This window comes from Sorex araneus, chromosome 3 (assembly GCF_027595985.1).
Source record: "Sorex araneus isolate mSorAra2 chromosome 3, mSorAra2.pri, whole genome shotgun sequence".
Lineage (NCBI taxonomy): Eukaryota > Metazoa > Chordata > Mammalia > Eulipotyphla > Soricidae > Sorex > Sorex araneus.
Window position 1 is genome coordinate 225,615,651 of NC_073304.1, and position 22,594 is coordinate 225,638,244.

General features: G+C 62.7%; 1 protein-coding gene across 2 annotated transcripts; it reads left to right on the forward strand.

The window, feature by feature from the left end:
* The first annotated feature begins 1,646 nt into the window (after window positions 1-1,646).
* On the forward strand, window positions 1,647-20,725 carry ACE (angiotensin I converting enzyme). Of its 2 annotated transcripts, none has more exons than XM_055130999.1 (25): window positions 1,647-2,379; window positions 2,816-2,983; window positions 3,414-3,507; window positions 4,050-4,193; window positions 4,532-4,723; window positions 5,091-5,188; window positions 5,501-5,670; window positions 5,888-6,111; window positions 6,245-6,389; window positions 6,869-6,967; window positions 7,144-7,266; window positions 7,566-7,777; window positions 8,330-8,466; window positions 9,709-9,867; window positions 10,049-10,136; window positions 12,985-13,128; window positions 13,260-13,451; window positions 14,577-14,674; window positions 14,828-15,000; window positions 16,578-16,801; window positions 17,021-17,165; window positions 17,409-17,507; window positions 19,552-19,674; window positions 19,874-20,136; window positions 20,247-20,725. In XM_055130999.1, exons 1-25 carry the CDS (start codon window positions 2,143-2,145, stop codon window positions 20,474-20,476), a joined length of 3,981 nt encoding a protein of 1,326 aa, XP_054986974.1. In that variant the 5' UTR covers window positions 1,647-2,142; the 3' UTR covers window positions 20,477-20,725. The 2 variants fall into 2 exon arrangements, with proteins under 2 accessions (XP_054986974.1, XP_054986975.1); XM_055131000.1 differs by having other exon boundaries at window positions 19,874-20,061.
* The last annotated feature ends 1,869 nt before the right edge of the window (window positions 20,726-22,594 follow it).

Consider the following 22,594-nt stretch of genomic DNA (forward strand, 5'->3'; position numbering starts at 1 on the left):
AGGATCTGGATCCCACCCCACTGTTTTGGTGGCGCCAGAGAGAGCGAACTAGACCATGGACCTTCTTTCTCTCCACCCGGCCGGCCGAGGGTCTTATGAAAGATCAAGTTTGATCATTTCCAGCCCAGACTTTAGAAAAGTTCCAAGTGTTATCCAAAGGTCAGGTGTGTTCCTCTCCCCCTCCCCCTCCCCCGTGAGTAAGACCCTAAAAATAGAGAAGAGGGCTTATTTTTCACTTTTGCTCATCAGAATCGAAGCTGCAATATTCCTGCAAACTCCATGTTAGTGAGTGGGGGCACTTCAGATGTCCCTGCCAGAGGCTGGTGCCTGCCCGGGGGTGGGGGGGAGGGGAGGGAAGGGGGCACGTCCCAGCCCTGCCCTCTCCTTTCCCCCCCATCTTTCCCCTCTCTGGAATGAGGTCCTCACTGGGCCCCCCACTGCGCTAAGCTGGGGTGCAGGGAGCGCAGGATGACAGGGTCTGGCCCTCCTGGAGTTTAGCCCTGATATCTGTTCACTTGCTCTTTGTAAACAGGGAGATTAGATAGTCTTCCAACCCCCACTGAGCTTTTGCACTTGGGGCTTTTCAGTGAGGCAGCAGGTTGTTCCAGAGACGTGGCAGGGATAGTGCTGAGCAGGGCCAGCGGGCGGGGGCCCTGTCCGTGTCCCAGAGAGGATGGAGAACTCTGTGTCCCACTTCCTGCCGGCTGCTCGCTGGAGAGGGCTCGTTCCTCCAGTGCTCCCCTCCAGACTCTGGCAGGGCTCTGGGCGCCTGGAGCACTGCCCTGGGGCCAGCTGCAGAGCCGGGCCCAGCTGCCCGTGCTCCGAGCTGCTCGAGGCCACCGAGCCTGTGTCAAGTGTCCTGAGCATCAGGGACGGCCATGGCCCTCTCCGCTCCTCCACATGCCAGGGCTGCTTCCTTCATCCCCACATGTCCCCTTGCCCATCCCCCCCAACAGGGATCCAGTCAGCCGCTCGGGCATGGGAAGCCCCAGATGCCACCCCACCCCAACATTCCACCCAGGCCAGGGCGCTGGTAAGAGGGCGGAGGCACAAGCTGATGACTCAGCATTTGCCCCACCTGCCTAGCCCTGGTGACCCCCCAGCATAGCAGGGCCCAAGAAGTACTCTGTCCCTGCATCCTGTAGGCCATTTATCACCAGGAGTGTCCCCAGAGTCCCTTGAACTCTCCTTGTGAGTTACCCTCTCGGCCCAAATCTACCCAGGAGCTCAGATGAACCGCAGGGTGGGGTGGGGGGCCACGCAAATCAGAGGGTCCCCGCGGCATCCGGGCGCCCCTTCCACACTCTTGTTGGGTGTCTGCACACCTGAGACCTCCACAAACCGCCCTCCAGAAGAAGCCGCCCCCGTGCTTGTCACTTGGACGGACACGTGGCGGAGGGGTTGCGCCAGTCGAGGACAGTCACCCGGCACGTCTGAGCCTTGATTTCTTCATCCGTGGAACGAAGGGCGCTGCTGCCGAGATCCGGTGCTTGCCACCGACCCCCACCCAGCCCGCCGTCCCCCTCCCTCTCCACGGGGGGAGGGGGCTTTGCAGCGGCGCCTCCCCAGGCGCCCACCCCAGCGGGTCGCTGGGGACCCCGCGCAGGCCACACCCCCTGACCCCGAGCCCCACGCGGGAGCTGGTGCGGGCGACACATCCCGAACCCGCTCCTGCCGCACTGGCGGCGCGGCCGACACTCCCGCACCTGCTGGCTGCGGAGCCCCCGGGAGTCAGGCCGGAGGATGGCGCGCAGCACGGAGGCCGCCGGGCCGCGGGGTGACGACGGCTCCGGAGGTCGGGCAGGGGCTTCCCAACCCCGCTGGGTCCTGCAGATTTAGGGGACAGTGAGTGTGCGTGCGCGCGTGTGTGAGGCGGGGGGAGTCCCCCCTTCCCCGGCTGCTCTGCGGCCCTCGGCCACCCCCGGGCGGCATCTCTCCGAGCGGCTGGCGGGGCCCGGCCGGGGCGGGCCAGGAAGCCTGGTCCCCGCCCGCTCGGCGAGGCCCGCGCGGCCCGCCACTTTGGAGCGGAGGAAGCGCGGGGCGGGGGGCGGGGGTGTGTCGGAAGGCGGCGGCCCCGGGTCTTATAACCCGCAGCGCGGGCGCGGCACGGGAGACCGGGCCCCGCGCAGCCAGCACCGCGCCATGGGGGCCGCGCCGCTGCCGCTGCTGCCGCTGCTGCTGCTGCTGCTGCTGCAGCCGCCGCCGCTCCCCGCCGCGCTGGAGCCCGGGCTGCTGCCCGAGAACTTTCCCGCCGACGAGGCCGGCGCAATGAACTTCGCGAGCCGCTACGACGAGAGCGCCGAGCAGGTGCTGTACCGCAGCGTGGCCGCCAGCTGGGAGCACGACACCAACATCACGGCCGAGAACGCGCAGCGCCAGGTGGGCGCGCGGGGCGGCGCGGCGCGGGGCGGGGCCCGGGCGGCCAATCACAGGCCGGCGCCGGGGGGCGGACAGGGGGACAGGGGGCATTCCGGGGGGCGCTGGGGCTGGGACCAGGAGGACAAGGGCTGTTGCTGGGGGATCGGGGTCCGGAGAACCCGGGGTGGGGGGCGCCGGAGAGGGGGCGGGGGCGCAGGGTGTCGGCGTGGGGCGGCGCGGTCTCCCGGGCACCCACTCTTCTCTGGGCTCCCGGGCCGCAGCCTGCCCCGGCCCTCAGGGCTCGCCTCTGCTCCCGGTGGGTTCGGCCCCACTTTGTGGCCCCACCGAGGCCAGACCCCCTAGATCCGGCCTTGCAGGCGCGGCCTTGAAGAGCGAGTGGCTCCCCGCTCCCCTGGCACCCCCGGCAGACCGCCCTGCCCCCCTCTCCCGCCTGCAGGAGGAAGCAGCCCTGCTCAGCCAGGAGTTCTCCGAGGCCTGGGGCAAGAAGGCCAAGGAGCTCTATGACCCGCACTGGCAGACCTTCAAAAACCGCACGCTGCAAAGGATCATCCAGAACGTGCGCATCCTGGGGCCGGCCAACCTGGAGCTGCCAGAGCGGCAGGAGGTGCAGGCTCGCAGGGGTGCTGCTCGCAGGGGTGCTAGGGAGGGGGCTGGGAGAGCCGGAGGCGCCCTGCGTCTGTACTGGCTGAAGGGAGGGCAGACAGTGGCTTCCTACGCCAGCTGTACCTTGGGGTTGCACAGGAAGCCCCTCTGCATAAAAGCAAGACTGGTGGAAACCCAGGGGCCTTGGGTGGCAGGTTTGGATTATGGACTTCCTTAGAAAGGTCGAGAAGCACTGGGCGCATCAAGGCCTCGAAGGAGAGACACTTGCCCTCTCTGCACAGTGGCAAGGCTCTGGATCCTTATTTCCCCAGGACAGTGACCCTGGCCAGCAGCTGCCTGAGCAGAGCTGCGCCCCGGGCAGAGCGAGGAGGGGCTGGCCAGGTTCTCGTTGGGAGCTGTGGCCCCTCAGTCGCTCCTCTCTACCTCCCCAGTATAACTCTCTGCTAAGCAAAATGAACCAAATCTACTCCACCGCCAAGGTCTGCTTCCCCAACAAGACTGCCCCCTGCTGGTCCTTGGACCCAGGTACCCCACCCTGCCGCCACTGGGACTTCCTACCCCTGCCCCACCCCTGCTTTCTCTCCCCTCCTCCCTGTGATTAAAGGGAGCAGAAAACCCAAAGACATTGCTGGAACTTTGGGGTGGATGCCCCACACCCCTTCTCTGGGTAAAACCCCTTCCAGAAGCCCCCGTTCCCCTCCCCTCCACACACACACATACCCTTTGGCCAGTTACCTTCCTTCCGGCTGCTTCTCCTCTTCCTGGATTCTCTCCTGTCCCCTGGAGTCCTCTCAGCCTTTAGAACCCTCTCCCCAGCCTCCCGCCCCCACTGACCTGGTTCTTTTGATTCCAGCCACTCCATCCAGAGTGTGTTGAGGTTACCTGGGTGCCCCCTCTACCCCGGTCATCTCTGTGCCACCTTGATCCTCCCTGCCCCCTGGGGCTTTCCCTGCGGGGGCTCCCAGCCCAGCCAGCCTGCAGGTGTCCCTGTCTTGGGGGAGTGGGGTGTGGAGGAAGATACCTGGGAGGTGTGGAGTCTCCTGACCAGCCCTGCTGGCCTGTCCCAGAGCTCACCACCATCCTGGCCACCTCGCGGAGCTACACACAGCTGCTCTTTGCCTGGGAGGGCTGGCACGATGCCTCGGGCATCCCGCTGAAGCCCCTGTACCAGAACTTCACTGCCCTCAGCAACAAGGCGTACCAGCAGGACGGTGAGCTTCGGAGCCACGCTGGGGCTGATTTCCCACTCTGCCCCGTCCCCCCTCTCCCGGCTGCTGTCTGCCCCCCACCGACCCCCGCCCCGTCACGCCTGGCCCCAAGTGGGACCAGCCCCAGTTGGGCAGCTCAGAGGCTGAGCACAGCTCTTGCATGCGGGAGCACCAGCTCCCAAACCTGGCACGTGTGGTCCCTGGACACTGGTGGGAGGAGAAGGAAAGTCACCACGGCATCCCCCCCAGGGGTCCTTTCTGGCAGGGGGGACAGACCCACAGCACCGAGAGTGCCCGGGAGCCCCCAACCCGAGCCCCACTGCAACCCCACCCTCTGCTAGGCTTCGCGGACACGGGGGCCTACTGGCGCTCCTGGTACGAGTCCCCCAGCTTTGAGGAGGACCTGGAGAAGCTCTACCAGCAGCTGGAGCCCCTCTACCTAAACCTCCATGCCTACGTCCGCCGCGCGCTCTACCGCCGCTTCGGAGCCACATACATCAACCTCAGGGGGCCCATTCCGGCCCACCTGCTGGGTGAGGCCTCACTGCCTGCCTCCCGGGATGACCCCCCCCCCAGGACCCCTGCACAGAGATGGCAGCTCTGTGCACCTTTGTTCTTGCTCTCTGCCCCCTCCCCCTCCCCCTCCCCCCTCCCGGTAAGTCCCTGAGGCTGAGCCCCAGTCACCTGGCAGAGGGCGGGGAGCCAGGGGCTCACAGTGGCTAGACCCGCAGACCAAAGATGGGGACCAGCCATGGTGAGGCCCAGGGTCCTAATGGGAAGGGTCCCAGCAGCATCTCCCAGGTCCATGCCGGGTCAAACCTCGGGAGCGCGAGGGAGGCCTGGGTCTGGGCCGCTGGCTGAGCCGGGAGCCCAGCCTTCGCGTCCCCCTCCTCTGTCTAGGGAACATGTGGGCGCAGAGCTGGGAGAGCATCTACGACTTGGTGGTGCCTTACCCCAACAAGCCCAACCTCGATGTCACTGAAACCATGGTGGAGAGGGTCAGCGTGGGGTCCCTCCGGAGTGGGGCGCTGGCAGGGGGCCCTGGGAAGGGGACTTGTGGGGGAGGCGGCTCAGCCTCGTCCCGCCTTGAGCACTTAATGAGCTCCCCTGGGCATCCCGCCCTGCACCCACACGCACCTTCGGGCTGTGAGCAGCGTTCACTTGGGTACAGGTGCAGGCTGGGGCGGGAGACCCTAAATCTGGGAAGGGAGGCGGCAGGGTGGGTTCCCCGCCTGGGTAGGAGTGCTGACGGGACATGCGCTCGCACGCGCGCACGAGGGTCCTGACGGGCGGCCCCACCCCCGCCCCAGGGCTGGAACGCCACGCACATGTTCCGGGAGTCTGAGAGGTTCTTCACGTCCCTGGGGCTCCTGCCCATGCCTCCCGAGTTCTGGGCAGAGTCGATGCTGGAGAAACCCGACGGTCGGGAGGTGGTGTGCCACGCGTCTGCCTGGGATTTCTACAACAGGAAGGACTTCAGGTCTGTCTGCGCATGCTCAAGACGGGGTCTGGCAGCGCTGCTGTGGACGGTGGGTGATGGGGGACGGGGGAAGGGGTGTTCGAATAGACAAGGGGCCGGAGTGTTGCAGCCTGGGCTGGCTAGAAGCAGCGTTTGGATGTGTCCATCCACCCCGCCTGCCACTCCTTGCTCCTTTGCCTCAGGCCCCTCCCCCCCGTGCCCTGTCCTCTGTTTCCAGGATCAAGCAGTGCACGCGGGTCACCATGGACCAGCTGTCCACAGTGCACCACGAGATGGGCCACATACAGTATTACCTGCAGTACAAGGACCAGGCCGTGCCCCTGCGCCAAGGCGCCAACCCTGGCTTTCATGAGGCCATTGGGGACGTGCTGGCGCTGTCCGTCTCCACACCTGACCATCTGCACAAAATTGGCCTGCTGGACCAGGTCACTAATGACAGCGGTATGTGGGTGTGGACGGGAGCCAGCCACCGAGGCTGTCTCTCGTGGTCCGGGCCTCCCCTCCCAGGGTCCTCACCTGGCTTGGGCTCTATCCACTTTCCCTTCATCCTCTCCTCCTCCTGCTCTCCCACCAGAAAGCGACATCAATTTCCTGTTGAAGATGGCCCTGGAAAAAATCGCCTTCCTGCCCTTTGGCTACTTGGTGGACCAATGGCGTTGGGGGGTCTTTAGTGGCCGTACCCCCCCATCTCGTTACAACTTTGACTGGTGGTATCTGCGGTGAGTAGAGAGGGTGCAGAAGGGGCTCGAGAGAGTAACAGACAGGGCAGGGGGAAGTGTGTAGGGTGGTAGAGGAGGCACCTGCCTAGCACGCAGCGAAGCCCAGTTTGATCCCTGGCACCCTTAGGGTCCCTCAAGCACTATCAGGAATGACTCCTGAGCACAGAGCTAGGAGTCACCCCCCCAGCACCACCAAGAGTGGCCCAAACCCCACCAAATGACAAAATCAGGAAGGGCTTCCCCCTCCCACCCTGCCTGTAGCTTCCCAGGCAGCCCGGGGCTTCTCTTGGTCCCAGTCCTTTTCCCTACCACAGTCTTCCCTGCCCCTACGCCCTCCTCCAGGGAGTGATCCCCACATTCTCTGGGTGGGGGATGAGATGGTCGGGGGAGTGACTCAGCAGCCTTTTTCTGCAAAAGCCACGTCAGGCTGTGTTCCAGCCACACGTAGGCCCTGAAGCCCGTTGCGCCTCCTCTTCCAGAACCAAGTACCAAGGGATCTGTCCCCCGGTTGCCCGAAACGAGAGCCACTTTGATGCTGGAGCGAAGTTCCACGTGCCCAATGTGACACCGTACATCAGGTGCTGCGCTCCCTCCCTCCCCGTCCCAGGCCACGCCCCCCATTCCAGCCAGTGCGGGGGCGTTGCCCCTCTGGGCACCAGGCTTGGGCTCCCTTGGCCAGAGGCTGCCCCTGAGCTGGGAGTGGCTCGCTGGCTGGCCCTGGCCGAGGCCCGCTGATGCCCGACCTGCACTGCAGGTACTTCGTGAGCTTCGTCCTGCAGTTCCAGTTCCACCAAGCCCTGTGCAAGGAAGCGGGCCACCAGGGCCCCCTGCACCAGTGCGACATCTACCAATCTACCAAGGCCGGGGACATGCTCCGGTGCGTGGGGGGCGCAGGCTGGGGCCGTGGTGGGTGGGGACACAGGCGACGCTTCTGTCTAGGGCGGCTCTGATGGCGGCACCAGCCTCCCTCCCCCCTTTGAGTCCCCATCATGCTCCTCTGGGGGGGTCCTGGCCGGCCTGGGGGTGAGACACATGCTCTTGCCATCCCCTGGAGCCCCTCCACGCTGGAATGTCAGTGTTGCTTCTCTTGCCACCTGGCGGGGCACCATGGGGACCGGGGTGAGGACACGGGGGCGCCAGGGCTGGGCCCTGGCCTGAGAGCCCTGTGTCTGCCAGGGAGGTGCTGAAGCCCGGCTCCTCGCAGCCCTGGACGGAGCTTCTGAAGACAGTGATTGGCACAGACAAGCTGGACGTGCAGCCGCTGCTCGACTATTTCCAGCCCGTCACCCGGTGGCTCGAGGAGGAGAACCGGAAGAACCAGGAAGTCCTGGGCTGGCCGGAGTATCAGTGGCGTCCCCCGCTGCCCCCCAATTACCCAGAGGGCTTTGGTAAGGCACTAAGAGGGACGGGCTGGCACAGCCCTCTGGGCTCCCGACTCGGTTCCTCCTGCCGGGCCCAACAGCTGCCCCCTGCCCCTCGGCAGAGTGGGGGAGCCGGGTGGCTCACGGGGCTTCCCCACTCCCCCGGCAGGTGCACCTCGTCCGTCCGGGGTGCTGGGTGGGGCTGCTGTCAGCTGCCACACTTTGTGAGGTCACACTCCAGAGCCCGCTCCCATTGGCTAGCGTCCTGCTCTTAGTGGCCGTGAGGCTGTGCTGGGCCACCACCATGGGCCCTCCTCCAGCTCTGCCCGGGCTGCTCCTCCTCCTGCTCTGCTGCGGGCATCCCCTGCGGGTCTCCAGCAGAGAGACCACTCCCCAGGGGCTGGCCAGCCCGCCCGCAGCCAGCAGCCAGGCCCCCAGCACAACCTCCTGGAACATAAGCAAGAGCCAGAAGGGTGGGGTGGGCCCTCCCCCCCTGAGCGGTGGGGAGGGAGGGGGTACCACCCCTGCGCAGAGCAGACCGGGGGGTGACCCGTCCGCTTGCCTCCACCCTGTCCTCAGACCTGGTGACCGATGAGACAAAGGCCAGCAAATTTTTGGAGGAATATGAGCAGAAATCCCAGGTGGTGTGGAATGAGTACACGGAGGCCAGCTGGAGCTACAACACCAACATCAGCACAGAGAACAGCAAGATCCTGGTAGGGAACACACCCCCCCGTGCCCCCCCCCATGCATAGATGCCCATGCACCCTCAGCGGGAGATTCAGAATGTGTGCGAGTCCACATTCTGAGTGTGGGCTGGGGACATGCCCAGGGGCTGAGCACAGGCTTTGTCTGTGGGAGGTCCAGGTTTCACCCCTGGTACTGTATAGTGCCCCCAGCACCGTCAGGAGCAAACCATTGCCCAGCCCCACTCCACCCCCCCCCCCCCGCCACCAAGTCAGGAAGTGCCCAAGAATATTGCCAGGTGTGGTCTAAACACCCCCTCCTGCAAAGTTTGACAATATTTGACAATATCACTTAATAGCAGATTTAGGGGGTGAGGGGCTAGTCCTTAATGCCAAAGCGTTTCTTTCACCAACCACTAGCTGGTGTCAATGAAGGAATTCAGCCATAGGATGAATGGAGGGAAGGAGACACGGAAAGTCTGTGTCGGCCACCACTGTGGTCCGTGCTGCCCTCACCCCCCCCCATCTGCTTGGTGGGCGAATGTGGGCTATTCTGAAACAAGTGCACAGGATTGGCCTCTGAGGACCCCCTGTGTGCCCCGCTGCTTCTCAGCACTCTGTAACCTCATTCCTCAGCAGCCTTGCCAAACCAGAGAGCCTTGATTTCAGGGCTGGGGGACAACACCCAGTGGTGCTCAGAGGCCATTCCGAGGGCAGTGCTCAGGGGTGCCTCCTGCCAGTGCTTGGGAGACCAGGAGGTACTGGGACTCCCTCAGCCTGTTGCACTGTCTCTCTGGTCCCAGACTTGATCAGAGACATAGTGCAGGTGCTTGCTTTGCTCACAGCCGCCCCCAGTTTGATCCCTGCGCACTGCCAGGAGGAGCCCCTGACACAGCTGGGTGTAGCCCAGATACCTCCCCCACCCACCCACCCACTCACACCCCCCACACACACACATACAGGAATTTGACATTCATTGTAGAGATAGGAGCTGGGACTTAGCGGCCACTGATGCCAACTCTTAAGTCACTCCCATTGGAACAGCCTTCAGTGGGGGTCCCGGGATATGTCTTGCTCGTGTGGGCATCTGTGGAGGAGCAGACCCAGCACCCGGGGCATTATAGGGGCCCCAGTGTGAAGAGTATCTGTACAGGCAAAGGCAGCAACGTGAGGAAACTGCCCTCCCTCCGACCTCCCCACCGCCCCCGCCCCACTTCCCCAGTGGCCTCCCCAAAGCTCTGGGCCACGTGACATGGCCCTCTGTGCTGGCAGATGGAGAAGAACGCCCAGATGGCCAACCACACGGTCAAGTACGGCCTCTGGGCCCGGCAGTTTGACGTGACCAACTTCCAGAACGCCAGCATGAAGCGGATGATCAAGAAGATCCAGGACATCGACCGGGCGGCGCTGCCCCCCGAGGAACTGACAGAGGTGTGTGTGGCTGCGCGGGGAGCAGGGCACAGGGGACCCCCAGCACGGAGGCCGGCCTTCCTGCTGCCCGCCTCCCGCCTGCATGGGTCACAGGGGACGCAGGAGTCCCCTGCGGGTGGGCGAGGAGAAGGCAGCCCCTCGGGTGCTGATGTGCCGCTGGCCCCGCCCGTCCCTCCCGCAGTACACCCAGATCCTGCTGGACATGGAAACCAACTACAGCGTGGCCTCCGTGTGCCACGACAATGGCACCTGCCTGTCGCTGGAGCCTGGTGAGTACCCGCAGGCGGGGGGCCACCCGGGAAAAGGAGTGCTTGCTCCTGACCTTTGAACTTGGGGCTCAGTTGGGCCTGGAAACCCCACTTCTTTGTTTCCCTCCTGGAAGGGGCTTCATTGCCCTCGTTTAGGACCAAGCCCCCCACCCCCTTATCCTTGTCCCTGAGGTGCTCCTGGCTCTCCCCACTGCTCCCCGCTACTCGCTGCCGTAGATGATGATGTCTTGTCACTGCCATTTCCAGGGCCAGGATGCCCCTGTGGAGAGTAACTTTAGGCACCCCCCTCCCCGCCTCCTGTGTGCCTGCCTTAATCCCACCTCCTCTCCCCTTGGCCACCACCGCCCCAGATACAGGAAATAGAGCCCCACGCCCTTCCCCCACCCGCCCTCTTGTTGGGTGGGATGGACAGTCTCCCTGTGCACCTGCTGCTCCCCATAAAAGAGCTGGACCATTTGAGCAGACACCTGCAGACAGCAGAGCCCATTTCCCTGCTGACCCCCCTCTGCCCGAGGCTGAGGAGCCCCTCTCCCTTCTTCCTGAACCACCCGCACCCAGAACCTGCTCTTCCTGGCCGCCATCCAACTTCCACATCAGAACAATGACAAATAGAAGGGGAAATGGAAAATAAACAGGAGTGAGAGACGGTTTTCCTAGGGCAGGGTGGGCCTATAGCTGTGTGTGTGTGTGTGTACTCATGTGAAGTCGGGAGTTGGGGGTAGGCATGTACGAGGCGACAAAAAATCTTGAAGGGATCAGGGACCCTCAGCGCCCCGCCCTGGAGCTTAAAGATAAGACGCACCCACAAACAAAAACCAGAACCCCCACTCGGCAGATGTGAAATTCTTAAAAAGCATTTCCTCCGCTCAAGTGAGATTGCCTTGGAGTATGCAGTCCCTGGGAGAAGTGGACCTCATGCAGTCTCTGGTCTGAGAGAGAGACAGAGACACAGAGAGACAGAGGCAGAGTCCAAGGAGAGGCAGGTGGTCCCCTGGCCTTGCCTTCCAGGGTCTTGCTGGGAGGCGGGCACGCCTTGGTCCATGTGAAATGCCCCTCTAGCTTGGCTGTAGATGGCTCCGTGCAGCGCATGTCCACTCTGCCCCGCGTCCTCCCTCAGCCGGGAGCCAGGATGCAGAGCTGCCGGCAGGGGTGCGTCCTGGTTCTCTGGCCCTCGCAGCTCAGCGTTCTTTCCGCCCAGCACATGAGACATTCCCCGGCAGGCACACTGGAGGGAGGTCACTCCCTGCTCTGGGCTCAACTTCTCGCCCCCCTGGAAGGGGTAACAGCAGGGGGTGGGGGTGGACTTCCTACTTTGTAAACGGTCTGTGAGTTCTTAGGACTTGCAAGCTGACTCGAGGGAGGGTGAGGCAAGTGGGGGGAGCAGGAACGCAGGTCTGGGGCTGACAGGATGGTCAATGGGCTGAGCGCTGGCTCTGCATTCGGGGCAGGGGGACCCAGCTCCAATCCCAGCACCACACAACCCCCCAGGCACACTGGGTGGGACCATCCTCCCCACCCCCACCAAAAAGCAAACCCTTCTATGGCTCTAAGGGCTGGTGCACATGTGTCCATCCTGGCTCTCCAAGTCGCTTCTCCTGGATAGGAGGGCGTTAGTGGAGATGAAGGCAGCGTCGCTGTGGAGTTGGATGATGGTTTCACCCCAGCGCAGTCACCTTCTGACCCACCACTTGAAGCGGGTCAGCACTTTGAAGCTGAACGTTGAAACACTTTGTTTTGGCATCACACCCAGCAAGGCTCAGCGATTGGTTACTCCTGACTCTACACTCAGGGGTTACTCCTGGCAGTGCTCAGGGGACTGTATGGGGGGTGCCAGGGATCAAATCCGGGTTGGTCGCATGCCAGGCAAGTGCCCCACCTGCTGTATTGTCACTCCGACCCTGAACGCTGGAACACCTTGAATTTTGAAAGCCCGGCTGGTCTGACTTCCTCAGGCCAAAATGGATACCCAGCGAGTGGGAGGGGACCTTTGCCAGCTACCTGCTAGATGGGCGCTAGAGGCAAAGCTCTCGATCCCCAGAGAGGAGAGCCGGTGGTCCCGGGGGAGCACTGGCCGCTCTAGAAAACTCAGTGATATTGTTCGTGATATTTTCCCTGGTGAGAGCCTGCACAAATCATCAGGACAAATTCATGCTAGAGAGGTTTGGGTTTTGCTTCTATATTAATGACAAAGTAAATTATCTGGTTAAAGAGTATTTTGAACAGGACCTGAGAGATCCCACCAGGGTTAGGATGTTTTCTGTGCATGCGGCTGACCCCAGTTTGATTCCACACCATCCCATAAAGTTTTCCCCCAGGAACAATCCCTGAACATAGAACCCGGAAGGATAAGTCCTGAGCATTGCTGGGTGTGGACACCCTTCTACCTACCCCCCCAATTTTATTTTCCTTTCAATTTGATGCTTTGGTTTTCTATGGATTTCTTCTATTCAGCTGTTTTTTCTCTAGTGCTCCTGAGACTGTCTCTCATTCAATTCTCATTTCCCCAAGCTTAGTTCTCATTGATTTTTTGGCGTGATTTCTTTTTCTTTGTTTTTTTTTTTTTTTTTTTTTTTTTGCACCTGTGATCTCTACACTAGCTTTTTCCTGGGGTGCCTCCCAAAGAATTGAATACAAATCTCTGTCCCTGCGCCCCTCAGCTTCCCGAGAGGCATGTGACCCCCCGCAGCTCCCTGAGCGGTGCCCAGCCCCTCTGCCCCCCTCTCCGCCCTGCTCACTTCCTGGGGGCGCTCAGTGTCGTCCCAGCTGCCATTCACAGGAGCTGTGAGGTCAGCCAAGGCTGGGGGTGGGTAGGGCAGAGGGGGCTCACACCTCTGTCCCCGACCCCCAGACCTCACGTCTATCATGGCCACGTCCCGGAACTACGAGCAGCTGCTGTGGGCCTGGAAGGGCTGGCGGGACCAGGTGGGCAAATCCATCCGCTCTTCCTTCCCCAAGTATGTGGAACTCAGCAACAAGGCGGCCCAGCTCAATGGTGAGTGTGCCCCCCTGTACCACAGAGAGCCTCTGAGCGCCCCCTCGGGGCGGGGGGAGGGTCTCAGGGACGGTTCAGGTGTCAGGAAAGCCAGGAGCCCTGGTGATGTCCCCCCCACCCCACCCCCGCAGGCTACAGAGACGCAGGAGAAGGCTGGCAAGCAGTGTACGAGACGCCCGCCCTGGAGCAGGTCCTGGAGCAGCTGCTGGAGGAGCTGCAGCCGCTCTACCTGAACCTGCACGCCTACGTGCGCCGGGCCCTGCACCGCCACTACGGGTCCCAGCACATCCACCTGGAGGGCCCCATCCCCGCCCACCTGCTGGGTGAGTGCCCCAGCTCCCAGGCCTGCCGCTAGGGACGAGGGGAGGGCGGGCTAGCAGGGGTCACTAAGGGGCGCGTGATGCCGGGCAGTAGGAGGGCTGGAGCCCAAAATCGGGCAGGGTGGGGGTAGAGGGACAAGCTCCCTGCTCGCGCTAGGCACCCCGTTTTGGGGATGGAAGCCTGTGGCCCACATCTCCTGAGCCGTAGGGGGGCAGCCCCGTCAGGAGGGGGAGCGCGGGCACAGATGGGCGCTCAGCCCCCTGCTAGCTCTGCTCACACCCTCTCGTGCTGCTTTGCACTTTACACGCCATCTTCCAGGTCTGCCCAGATCCTCTCTCCTCCGCCCGGGAGAGACCTTCTACTCCCAGCTCGCTCTGAGCGGGCCTCAGTCCCACAGCTCGGTTCTCTCCTCTTGTCTTTTTTTGAGGTGGAAGGGGGGAGCCACACCCGGCCATGCTCAGGGCTTACTGTTGGCTCTGCACTCAGGAATCACTCCTGGCAGTGCTCAGGGGACCCTAGGAGATGCCAGTGATCGAACCCAGGTTGGCTGCAACCAAGGCAGATTTTCTCCCCTCTGCAGTATCACTCCCGCCAGCCTCTTCTTGTGTCTTTAGCTTGGTCCATTGGCTTTGCCCTAAGAGATGGCGGGTCCTCCTTGCCAGAGTAGCTGTTACTGGTGGGCAGGGGGCATGCAAACAGTCGCAGGTGATCTAGGGGACGAAGCGGTGGTTGGTCCAGTGCCGTCTACCCACCTTCAAATCTCCTTACTCAGGAGTCGGGGTCCCCCGGGGGGCTGTGTAGCTCCCAATCAGTGGTGGCCACCTAGGCCTAGACATTGTATAGCCCAGAAGCTTCTGTCCTCGTATTAGGCTGCTGGTCCCATGGGTCTTCACTGCTAATGGGACCCCTGTCTGCCCTGACTGGGCACAGAGGCCTCACCTGTGAGCCAGAGCTGGTACTGACCTCAGGGCTTGCCATGCCCTGGTGAGGCAGGTAAGCTGTGGGCCTCAGAATCAGCAGCCCCGGAAGCTGCCCAGAGGGGCTGAGCCCCACCCCCCCTGGCACCCCACAGGCCTCCCAGGCACCTCCCAGACAGCCTGTCTCCTCTCTCTCCCTCCCGCCTCCAGGCAACATGTGGGCACAGACCTGGTCCAACATCTACGACCTGGTGGTCCCCTTTCCATCGGCCCCCAAGTTGGATGTCACAGAGAACATGATAAAACAGGTTTCACACTGTTCACGGGTCGCTCTGGGCAACCCCAGAAACTGGGGTGGGGGGGCGGTGAGGGAAAGGAGAGGTCCTGCTGGGTGGGAGATGCCCTCTGCTCCCTGCTGGCCTCAGGGTCCCCAGTTTAGGCAGACCGCCTTCTGCTTGCAGGGATGGACCCCCAAAAGGATGTTTGAGGAAGCCGACAGTTTCTTCACCTCCCTGGGCATGCTGCCCGTGCCCCCCGAGTTCTGGAATAAGTCCATGCTGGAGAAGCCAACTGACGGGCGGGAGGTGGTGTGCCACGCCTCGGCCTGGGACTTCTACAATGGCCGGGACTTCAGGCAAGTCCCGAAGCCACAAGCCCGTCAGGGCCAGGACAGGCTGAGAAGGCCAGAGCCTGGGTGAAGAGGCCAGAGAGTGGGGACTGGCCCCAGCTGAAACCCCACCCTGCAGATGGGGTGGGGGGTGTTCAAGCACTGAGCAGCCCGGGCCGAAGACCTCGGGCAGTCGCGTGTTCTCCTGGGAGTGGCCCCTGCATGCAGCTACCCCTGGTCCCGCTGTGTGTGCATGACTTGGGGTGGGGGAGGCACCTGGGTGGTAATGTCCTGCCCCACCATGCAGGAGTTCTGGGCTGCGAGCTTCGAGGAGTCAGTATGGGGGACAGCGGCTCAGCGGGACCCCGACAGCTTCATGCTCGGGGTGCCCTTCCCAGGCACGCACGGGGCAGACATGCAGGAGCTGGCCGCTAGCTCTCACTGGGTACCCAGGCCAGGCTGACACTTGGCTGGACATCAGTCCTTGTAGTTGGGCCCTCTGGGATAGCTGTGAGGGGCTTCAGACTCCTCCCCTGACCACCGGCCTCCCTCCGACCCCCACCCGAGGGGGATGGGTGGTTAACAGAAACTGCCAGAATTTTCTTATTATTTATTTTTGCTGGGGAAGAGGTGACTGGGCTACACAGGTGCTCAGGGACTTGTGGCAGTGTTGGGGGTCCATGAGGGCATGAGCAAAGCGTGTGCTCCAGACCACCGGACTGTCTGCACCCCGACGGCCAGATCTCTTTAAGGCAGAACTCAAAAGTGACACCATCAAATGCATCACAAGGTCCTCCCACATTCAGAAGAAGGGCAGGAGAGCCCTTTGCAGGGGACGAGAGGCCAGGGTGGGCTCCCAAGGGGCTGAGCAGAGAGAAGCGAGCGGCTGAATGAACAGGACCCAGCACACGCATAGGTTCGCTGGCCCCGGGACCTCCCAAAGCATGAGGGCTGAGGCCGGCGGGCGGGCAGGGACGGGAACAAGAGGGTGAGCATTCTCAGGGGGGCCTGCCATGCTGGGGAAGGAAGGCGGGTCCTGCGCCCGCTGTCACCAGCACAGGCCAGCTCTCCCGCCCACCCAGGTAGGGGACAGAAAGGCAACTGAACTCAAGGACCCAGGTCGGACCTGGGAAGACATCTCACTGAGTCACAAAAAAAGGAAAACGGGGGAGGTAGGAGGGAGTCCAGGGCCGTTCTGCAGTCACAGAACTTGGGGTCACAGGCACCAGAGAAGTCCCGGCAGTGTGCTGAGGCTTGCTGAGGCACTCAGACCCTCTCGCTTCCTCCAGGGAGCTGAGGTCTTAGGAGAGATTGGATGTGTCTGTGAGGAACCAGGGGACCCCTGTTCTAGAAAGTTCTGCGTGGGCCGGCACTGAGGAGCCCAGGGGCCTCCGGGGCCTGCATTTGGCGCGGTCAGAGAGCACTGTGGCGGCGTGAGCTGGGGTGGGGTGGGATGCTAGAGGCAGGGATGCGACCTGACCCTCCAGGTTCACGCTCAGGCTCACTCCGTACCTCGTTTCGGCGTTCCCGTTCGTCATGCTCATTCCCTGCCCGTAGCCGTGGTGGGGGTCCCCTCACCAAGCCCTCCGCTCCCGCGTCCCCAGGATCAAGCAGTGCACCACCGTGAACATGGAGGAGCTGCTGGTGGTGCACCACGAGATGGGCCACATCCAGTACTTCATGCAGTACAAGGATCAGCCCATGACCTTCCGGGAGGGCGCCAACCCCGGCTTCCATGAGGCCATCGGGGACGTGCTGACCCTCTCAGTGTCCACCCCCAAGCACCTCCACAGTATCAACTTGCTGAGCAGCGAGAATGGCGGCTACGGTGAGAGAAGGCCAGGAGGGGCCACCCACAGCGGCGGGGGCAGGGCCCTGGGGGAGGAGGGGGGCCACCGGTAGGGTGAGCTGGGGTGACGGAGCCCCCAGACCAGCCCAGGCGAGCAGGTCAGAGACCCCAAAGGGTCCAGTCCGCCCCTCCCATGGCCGAGCTGCTGGGCCTGCAGGAGGCAGGTGGGGCTGAAGGCCGGCGCGCCTTTCCCCGCAGAGGAAGACATCAACTTCCTGATGAAGATGGCGCTCGACAAGGTGGCCTTCATCCCCTTCAGCTACCTCATTGACCAGTGGCGCTGGAAGGTGTTTGATGGCAGCATCACCAAGGAGCACTACAACCAGGAGTGGTGGAGCCTCAGGTTCTAGAATGTTCCTGTGCGGCTGGGACGGTGGGGGCGGGGAGGTTTTCTGTGTGTGTGTGTGTGTGTGTGTGTGTGTGTGTGTGTGTGTGTGTGTGATGGAGCACAGCAGAAGATGGGGCACAGAGGGCTAGCATGGAGGAGTCTGGGGGGCCCGGTGTCACCCCAGGTGTGAGGAACCTCCCCCGCCTCAGTTTCCCCTCTCCCCAAAACCCTTTCTCCAATCCATCTTCACCCTGACAGGCTGAAGTACCAGGGCCTCTGTCCCCCAGTATCCAGGTCCCAAGATGACTTTGACCCGGGGGCCAAGTTCCACATTCCTGCAAATGTGCCTTATATCAGGTAAGGGGTGGGTGGGGGCGATCAGAGAGAGCTCCGAGGGCTGGCCTGAGTGAAGTCATCCCCGAGCACTTCTGGGTGCGGCCTTAAAGCAATGGGGCTGGGGGGTGGGGGGGAGGAGCTGGGGGTGATGGCAGCAGCACCCAGGGGCTATCTCCCAGCTGCCTGGGAGAGCTTCCTGGCCACTAGCGGCCAGCTTCTTGCCAGAGACCCACAGCCCCAGTGGTTTCACGACCACCCAGTAAACGCAAAGCAGACAGCCCCGGTGGGGGAAGTGATTCACAGGGCTGCCACCCGGGTTCTTTTTTTTTTGGCTTTTTGGGTCACACCTGGCGATGCACAGGGGTTACTCCTGGCTCTGCACTCAGGAATTACCCCTGGCAGTGCTCAGGGGACCATATGGGATGCTGGGATTTGAACCCGGGTCGGCCGCGTGCAAGGCAAACGCCCTACCCGCTGTGCTATCTCTCCAGCCCCCACCCGGGTTCTGTCCCCAGCACTGTTTGGTCCCCTGAACACTGCCCCCACCTCTGCCCCCCCCCAAAAAAAAGAGCAGAAACCCCACGTGCACTTGCCCAGTGGATGCAAGACCTCAGCTCGCTCCTGTAAGCCACAGCCCCTGGCCAGATCACAGTGTGCAGCGGGGTTTTGTGCTTTCAACAGAATGGTCATCCCCACACCGCATGCCGGTGCCTGGCCTGTGTGCTCGTGGGAGCGGGCCGGGGAAACCTCTTGTCTGAGCGACGCTGAGTTGGAGACCCAGCTGGAGCCACAGGCCATGTGGCTGGCTGCAGGGGGTCCTAAGCTCAGCCAGTCACATGGCTCCAGTCCCCCCCTCCACCCCGTTTCCTTGAGTAAATCCCTTAGTCCCCTGGACATATGCCGGCCCCCGCCCCTCACCCTCCACCCCATACAATCCCATTTCCCAGGATTGTCACCAGGGCTAACGTCTCAGTTCCTCTCCTGAGCTGCCTCGTCAGCCCAGGAAGCGGCCGCTCTAACCCCCTGGTCTGAAATTCCTCTCTGGAATGGAATGTGTAAACAGGCTGGTGTGCGAGCCCGCGGCCAGGCAGGGACATGCCCAGTGAGGCCCAGGGCCGCCTCCTGTGTGCACACGGTACAGGCGAGGCTCCCGCCAGTGGCGCAGCCGGAAGACTCAGGGGGCTGGAGCACCGGCCCCCGGTTGATGGGGTTCTGGGGAGAGCTCAGTCCCCCACTGAAGTGAGGCTCAGAGGGCCGTGAGGGCTGCTCCAGCGTGGTGTGGCCACACCAGCCCTTGTCCCTGTGGCCTTTGGAGTCCACCTTTGTACCTGAGAAACAAGCAGGGCATGGCAGACTGTCCCCCCCCCAGAGTCCAGGAAGCTGTGTGCCAGGGTCACAGTCCTTTTCTCGCGGGGGGCGGGTGGGTGTCAGCCAGGCCCACCGGTCACTCTCGAGCTCAGCGCAGACCACTCCCCAGACAGGAGTGGGCCAGCGGGAGTCGGGCCGAAGCCTGACGGTCAGCCTGGGCAGGCCGCCGTTAAGAAGGCAGGAAAAGGGGCTGGAGCGATAGCACAGCGGGTAGGGCATTTGCCTTGCACGCGGCCGACCCGGGTTCTAATCCCAGCATCCCATATGGTCCCCTGAGCACCGCCAGGGGTAATTCCTGAGTGCAGAGCCAGGAGTAAGCCCTGTGCACCGCCAGGTGTGACCCAAAAAAACCAAAAAAAAAAAAAAGGCAGGAAAAGTGAGGGGCACGCAGCTCGTGCCTGGCGTCCCGAGTGGGGCCTGTGCAGGGCTGGGACAGTGAAAGGTGCCCACACCGCCACCCCATGCCACCCAGAACTGAGAGCCCGCCTGGTGCTCCCACAGCTGCGGGATGGTGGAGAAGATGCAGCTGGGACAGCCCCGTGTCCCCCAGGAGCCCTCCCTGCCTCGGCTGCTGCCAGCGTGGTGACTCGGCAGGTGGCCGGGCTCCTCTGATGGCCATACTGCAGTGGGCAGAGGGGACTGGGAGGCCTGGTCCCTCCAGCCCCTCACCTCGGGCTGCGCCCTCTCTCTCCTGCAGGTATTTCATCGGTTTCTTCATCCAGTTCCAGTTCCACGAGGCGCTGTGCCAGGCGGCTGGTCACACAGGCCCCCTGCACAAGTGCGACATCTACAAGTCCAAGGAGGCAGGGAAGCGCCTGGCGTGAGTGACCGTCCCTCCCTCGGACAGTGGGGCCCTGCCCCCGGCCCCCTCGGATGCCAGGGAGCAAGCCTCGGGGTCGGGGGCATCTGTGCCCCCACCCCCAGCCACCCGCAGGGGAGAACGAGGCTGCAGCAGGTGGGGCTCGGAGCCTCCCCCGCCCGTCTCACTCGGTCTCCCCCCCCCCCCGTGTGCCCCCCAGGGACGCGCTGAAACTGGGCTTCAGTAAGCCGTGGCCGGAGGCCATGCAGCTGCTCACGGGCCAGCCCAACATGTCAGCCTCGGCCATGCTCAAGTACTTCAAGCCGCTGCTGGACTGGCTGGTCACGGAGAACGGGCGGCATGGGGAGAAGCTGGGCTGGCCCCAGTACGACTGGTCTCCAGACTCGGGTACCACCACCCTCCCCTTCTCAGCCTCGGGCCTCCCCCGAATCCGTTCAGGGCTGCACCCCAGTCCCAGCGCAGGCAAGTTTGTATGTGAGCACAGAGCCAGGACAGAGAGTGCCGGGTGATTGTGTCCCCGGTCCTCTCGCCGCCTGCCCACGGCCGCCTCCTCCTCTTCTCTCCCTGCCCAGCTGGTGCCAAAGACGCCTCCGGAGGCAGCGGCCTCGTCAACTTCTTGGGCATGAACCTGCAGGAGCAGCAGGCCCGCGTGGGCCAGTGGCTGCTGCTGTTCCTGGGCGTGGCCCTGCTGGTGGCCACCTTGGGCCTCTCCCAGCGGCTCTTCCGCATGCGCAAGCAGAGCCTCCACCAGATGCACCAGGGGCCCCAGTTCGGCTCCGAGGTGGAACTCCGGCACTCCTGAGGACCCGGCGGGGCGAGATCAAGGACGGGGCTCTCCAGGCCCATCTCAGCCCCGACCCCCCGCTTCCTTCCCCCCCACCCTTCCACCTGCCTCCGGCCCTGCCCTCTGCGTCCAGCGCTGTGCTGAAGGCCCGTTCTCCACACTCCACCTGCCAGGCCCCCGGTCCCGGTCTGTGGGTGCCATGCTGCCACCGTTTTGGTTTTTGTTTGTGTGTGTGTGTGTGAACGTAATAAAAGGTCCTGCCCTTCCCATCTGTGTCTTTGCTCCTCTGAGATGGCTGGGACAGGGACAAGAGATGCCCTCCTGCCTCCAGGCTAGCACACGGGCATGCCTGGGCATTGTCAGCCGGTGCCAAGGAGAGCCAGGAGGAATGGCTGGAGCCCGGCCCCAGCCCACTCAGGCTCACAGCAACTGCCTGCCAGCTCCCACAGGGGTCCTGCGTCCTTTCCTGGCCAGGTACTGGGGGACTCAGGGAGCACAGTAGAGAGAGCAGATGTCTGGGGCCTTTGGCCTCACCGTTCCTCCTGCTTCTGGAATCTCACAGGATACCCCACCCCAGCTGTCTCCATAAAGGATGAGTACCCAAATGGTACTCGGATGGTCTCGGCTTCCTGATGGCCTCGGGTCCTTGGGGGAAGGGTACCCCGAGGAAGTCCCCTTTCCCTGCACACACAAATCTGACCCACATGAGTAGGCAGAGGGGAGCCCAGATCAGGTCCCAGCAAGAGGCCCGGAAGGCGGGAACATGGCCATAGCCGCTGGCCCCGAGCACATGCCCACTCCCTGAGCTGGCCTTCAGAAGGCTGATGGATTGGGGGAAGAGTCCTATGGAGAAACTTTTTCCTAATTTTTGCCTTGGTGCCTAAACCTTAGGAAATGTGGGCCCAGAGCGGCTTCAGAGCCCAGCATCTTCCATGCTCAGCCTGGCGCAGAATCCCGGGCCCCAGGCTGCTTCCTGGCTTTGTGATGCTTTGACCCACGCCAGGCCACACCCCACTGCTTATCTCCCAGTGTCCTTTACTCCACAAAGTTCTGCCCTCCCCCAGCTGCTGCTGGTGTGTGTGTGTGTGTGTGTGTGTGTGTGTGTGTAGTCTCATGACACGTAGACATGATTGTCTGGGCCCGTTCCTTGGGCCAGGATGTGGAGTCGAGGTATTTTCGATATGCAAGAGGGTGGAAGTTTACAAAATACTTAAGACAATGGAATCTTTAAACAAAACCTCTAAATGGTTCCAAGCCTTCTCCCACGGCAGAATCCCACTAACCTCCCCTGAGTCTGACGTTCCCAGAGCTCCCTGCCTGCCGGACAGCCCACTCTCCATCACCCCGGCACCACCTCTGTGAATCACCCCTCCTCCCTGAGCTTGTGGGCCACAGGAAGGCATCAAAAGGGTTGAGCTATAGATGGAGAGTGAAGAAATGGATGATGGGGGCTGCCAGGGAGGCGGTTCAAAGGGCTGGAGCACAGGCTTTGCACGCAGGAGCCCCCTGGGTTGATCCCGAATACCCCATGGTCCCTCAAGCACTGTGGCCCAAACCCTCCAAAATAGAAAATCAGGGGGCTGGGGTGATAGCACAGCGGGTAGTACATTTGCCTTGCACGCGGCTGACCCAGGTTCGATTCCCAGCGTCCAGTATGGTCCCCTGAGCACTGCCAGGAGTAATTCCTGTGAGTGCAGAGCCAGGAGTAATCCCTGTGCATCGCCGGGTGTGGCCCCCCCAAAAAAATAGAATGTCAACATTGGGGTCAACCTGAGCAGTCTTCACTAGACGCTCTGAAAGGTTTAAAGCATCCAGACTCCTGTGTCTGCCTCCTAGGGAGGGGGCAGAGGGCAAGGTCAGGTGGACCTGGAAGGGCCAGAAAAGAGGCAGCAGTTCCAACCTTTTCTCCCAGTGAGTGTGAAGTCAGAGCCTGCCCGAGCCTGCTCTTTCCCGAGGCCAGCAGGAGTGGGACAGTTCCCTGCTCTGCCCACACCCCTCAGCCTGCAGCCACCCGGCTCCACCCCGCCCACCTGGTTCAGCAGACTCTCCAGGGCCCTGAGTCCCCTCAGCCCTGTGCTCCCGGCACATGTGACTCGAGCAATTTCATTCCATAGCAATAAAAGGATTCTCGAAGCG

What these genes read in the sequence shown, in the direction of transcription:
- ACE (XM_055130999.1), top strand. Translation starts at nt 2,143, where the DNA reads ATGGGGGCCGCGCCGCTGCCGCTGCTGCCGCTGCTGCTGCTGCTGCTG. An exon ending in AGCTGCCAGAGCGGCAGGAG is followed by an intron (nt 2,984 to 3,413) that starts GTGCAGGCTCGC and finishes CTACCTCCCCAG; the next exon opens with TATAACTCTCTGCTAAGCAA. An exon ending in GAGGCAGGGAAGCGCCTGGC is followed by an intron (nt 19,675 to 19,873) that starts GTGAGTGACCGT and finishes TGTGCCCCCCAG; the next exon opens with GGACGCGCTGAAACTGGGCT.